General features: G+C 59.2%; 1 protein-coding gene across 1 annotated transcript in view; it reads right to left on the bottom strand.

The window, feature by feature from the left end:
• The window catches only part of LOC142477146 (calpain-5-like), a gene marked incomplete at its 5' end in the record, with an annotated part of 10775 nt that extends 7942 nt beyond the window's left edge, over positions 1-2833 (bottom strand). The window contains 4 exon segments of the mRNA XM_075582194.1: positions 1-112; positions 222-299; positions 2641-2674; positions 2677-2833. The exon segment at positions 1-112 is cut by the window's left edge and continues 84 nt beyond it. Of these exon segments, the coding sequence (XP_075438309.1) occupies positions 1-112; positions 222-299; positions 2641-2674; positions 2677-2833 (381 nt within the window).
• Positions 2834-3898: the final 1065 nt, after the last annotated feature.

The raw sequence follows: 3898 nt of genomic DNA, 5'->3' as shown, positions 1-3898 counted from the left end.
TGACAGAGCAGACGCCTCTCTCCAGGTCTTGTGAGTGCTCAGACAGTGAGTGTTCACTCGCCGGCACAGAGTGAGGTCCGAAAAGTGAGTGCAGAAATCATCCCAACTCATCCTGAGGGAGGGGAGGGGGGGGAGAGAGCGTTAGAGCAGGGGGGGGGGGAGAGGAGACACAGAGGGGGGAGCAAAGGGAGAGCGCAGAGGGGGGCGAGAGAGACACTCACCAGAATTCTCCATCATCACTCACAGTGACGCCCATCTTCTCTCTCTCCGCCCGACTCACCCGCTTCCACTCCTCCGACCTGCAGGGACAAGAGACAGAGACAGGGTCACTGTCACCCTGCGGGGAGGGACAGGCTCATAGCTCCCTTCTGTTTGTGTCACTGTGTCACCCTGCGGGGGAGGGACAGACTCATAGCGCCCTTCTGTCTGTGTCACTGTGTCACCCTGCGGGGAGGTACAGGCTCATAGCTCCCTTCTGTCTGTGTCACTGTCACCCTGTGGGGGGAGGGACAGACTCATAGCTCCCTTCTGTCTGTGTCACCCTGCGGGGGAGGGACAGGCTCATAGCTCCCTTCTGTCTGTGTCACTGTGTCACCCTGCGGGGGTAGGGACAGACTCATAGCTCCCTTGTGTCTGTGTCACCCTGTGGGGGGAGGGACAGGCTCATAGCTCCCTTCTGTCTGTGTCACTGTGTCACCCTGCGGGGGAGGGACAGACTCATAGCGCCCTTCTGTCTGTGTCACTGTGTCACCCTGCGGGGGGAGGGGCAGGCTCATAGCTCCCTTCTGTCTGTGTCACCCTGCGGGGGGAGGGATAGACTCATAGCTCCCTTCTGTCTGTGTCACCCTGCGGGGGGAGGGACAGAGTCATAGCTCCCTTCTGTCTATGTCACTGTGTCACCCTGTGGGGGGAGGGACAGGCTCATAGCTCCCTTCTGTCTGTGTCACTGTGTCACCCTGCGGGGGGAGGGACAGACTCATAGCTCCCTTCTGTCTGTGTCACTCTGCTGGGGGAGGGACAGACTCATAGCTCCCTTCTGTCTGTGTCACTGTGTCACCCTGCGGGGGAGGGACAGACTCATAGCTCCCTTCTGTCTGTGTCACTCTGTCACCCTGCAGGGGAGGGACAGACTCATAGCTCCCTTCTGTCTGTGTCACTGTGTCACCCTGCGGGGGAGGGACAGGCTCATAGCTCCCTTCTGTCTGTGTCACTGTGTCACCCTGCCGGGGGGAGGGACAGACTCATAGCTCCCTTCTGTCTGTGTCACTGTGTCACCCTGCGGGGGAGGGACAGACTCATAGCTCCCTTCTGTCTGTGTCACTGTATCACCCTGCGGGGGAGGGACAGGCTCATAGCTCCCTTCTGTCTGTGTCACTGTGTCACCCTGCGGGGGGAGGGACAGACTCATAGCTCCCTTCTGTCTGTGTCACTGTGTCACCCTGCGGGGGAGGGACAGACTCATAGCTCCCTTCTGTCTGTGTCACTGTGTCACCCTGCAGGGGGAGGGACAGGCTCATAGCTCCCTTCTGTCTGTGTCACTGTGTCACCCTGCGGGGGGAGGGACAGACACATAGCTCCCTTCTGTCTGTGTCACTGTGTCACCCTGCGGGGGGAGGGAAAGGCTCATAGCTCCCTTCTGTCTGTGTCACTGTGTCACCCTGCGGGGGGAGGGACAGACTCATAGCTCCCTTCTGTCTGTGTCACTGTCACCCTGCGGGGGAGGGACAGACTCATATCTACCTTCTGTCTGTGTCACTGTGTCACTCTGCGGGGGGAGGGACAGTCTCATAGCTCCCTTCTGTCTGTGTCACCCTGCGGGGGGAGGGACAGACTCATAGCTCCCTTCTGTCTGTGTCACCCTGCGGGGGGAGGGACAGACTCATAGCTCCCTTCTGTCTGTGTCACTGTGTCACCCTGCGGGGGAGGGACAGACTCATAGCTCCCTTCTGTCTGTGTCACTGTGTCACCCTGCGGGGGGAGGGACAGGCTCATAGCTCCCTTCTGTCTGTGTCACTGTGTCACCCTGCGGGGGGAGGGTCAGACTCATAGCTCCCTTCTGTCTGTGTCACTGTGTCACACTGCTGGGGGAGGGACACACTCATAGCTCCCTTCTGTCTGTGTCACTGTGTCACCCTGCGGGGGGAGGGACAGTCTCATAGCTCCCTTCTGTCTGTGTCACTGTGTCACCCTGGGGGGGGAGGGACAGACTCATAGCTCCCTTCTGTCTGTGTCACTGTCACCCTGCGGGGGGAGGGGGAGGCTCATAGCTCCCTTCTGTCTGTGTCACTGTGTAACCCTGCGGGGGAGGGACAGACTCATGGCTCCCTTCTGTCTGTGTCACTGTGTCACCCTGCGGGAGGAGGGACAGGCTCATAGCTCCCTTCTGTCTGTGTCACTGTGTCAACCTGCGGGGGGAGGGACAGACTCATAGCTCCCTTCTGTCTGTGTCACTGTGTCAACCTGCGGGGGGAGGGACAGACTCATAGCTCCCTTCTGTCTGTGTCACTGGTGTCACCCTGCGGGGGGAGGGACAGTCTCATAGCTCCCTTCTGTCTGTGTCACTGTGTCACCCTGCGGGGGAGGGACAGACTCATAGCTCCCTTCTGTCTGTGTCACCCTGCGGGGGGGGGGGGGACAGACCCATCACTCCAGGCGCCGGTCCATTCCCCGCTGCCCACGGGTTCCGCAGACGGATCAGACGCAGTTTGTGAGTTCGGAAGAGAGACAGGAGCCCGGAGCGCAGGGAGACGCTCTGCACGGAGGTGACACTGTATGCGTGACCGGTCACCAGCCCACAGGAGAGGACCTGCTCCGGAGACTGACCAGGGGACGGCTGGGGGAGAGAAGGAGAGAGAAGGAGAGAGTGAGAGGGGAGAGAGAAGGAGAGAGTGAGAGGGGAGATAGAAGGAGAGAGTGAGAGGGGAGAGAGAAGGAGAGAGTGAGAGGGGGAGAGAGTGAGAGGGGGGAGAGAAGGAGAGAGTGAGAGGGGGGAGAGAAGGAGAGAGTGAGAGGGGAGAGAGAAGGAGAGAGAGAGAGGGGAGAGAGAAGGAGAGAGTGAGAGGGGAGAGAGTGAGAGGGGAGAGAGAAGGAGAGAGTGAGAGGGTAGAGAGAAGGAGAGAGTGAGAGGGGAGAGAGAAGGAGAGAGTGAGAGGGGAGAGAGAAGGAGAGAGTGAGAGGGGAGAGAGAAGGAGAGAGTGAGAGGGGAGAGAGAAGGAGAGAGTGAGAGGGGAGAGAGAAGGAGAGAGTGAGAGGGGAGAGAGAAGGAGAGAGTGAGAGGGGAGAGAGACGGAGAGAGTGAGAGGGGAGAGAGAAGGAGAGAGTGAGAGGGGGGAGGGAGAAGGAGAGAGTGAGAGGGGAGAGAGAAGGAGAGAGTGAGAGGGAGAAAGAAGGAGAGAGTGAGAGGGGAGAGAGAAGGAGAGAGTGAGAGGGGAGAGAGAAGGAGAGAGTGAGAGGGGAGAGAGAAGGAGAGAGTGAGAGGGGAGAGAGAAGGAGAGAGTGAGAGGGGAGAGAGAAGGAGAGAGTGAGAGGGGAGAGAGAAGGAGAGAGTGAGAGGGGAGAGAGAAGGAGAGAGTGAGAGGGAGAGAGAAGGAGAGAGTGAGAGGGGAGAGAGAAGGAGAGAGTGAGAGGGGAGAGAGAAGGAGAGAGTGAGAGGGGAGAGAGAAGGAGAGAGTGAGAGGGGAGAGAGAAGGAGAGAGTGAGAGGGGAGAGAGAAGGAGAGAGTGAGAGGGGAGAGAGAAGGAGAGAGTGAGAGGGGAGAGAGAAGGAGAGAGTGAGAGAGGAGAGAGAAGGAGAGAGTGAGAGGGGAGAGAGAAGGAGAGAGTGAGAGGGAGGGAGAAGGAGAGAGTGAGAGGGGAGAGAGAAGGAGAGAGTGAGAGGGGAGAAAGAAGGAGAGAGTGAG

This window comes from Ascaphus truei, unplaced genomic scaffold (assembly GCF_040206685.1).
Source record: "Ascaphus truei isolate aAscTru1 unplaced genomic scaffold, aAscTru1.hap1 HAP1_SCAFFOLD_1994, whole genome shotgun sequence".
Taxonomy (NCBI): Eukaryota; Metazoa; Chordata; class Amphibia; order Anura; family Ascaphidae; genus Ascaphus; species Ascaphus truei.
This window is presented reverse-complemented; position numbering and strand designations above follow the sequence as displayed.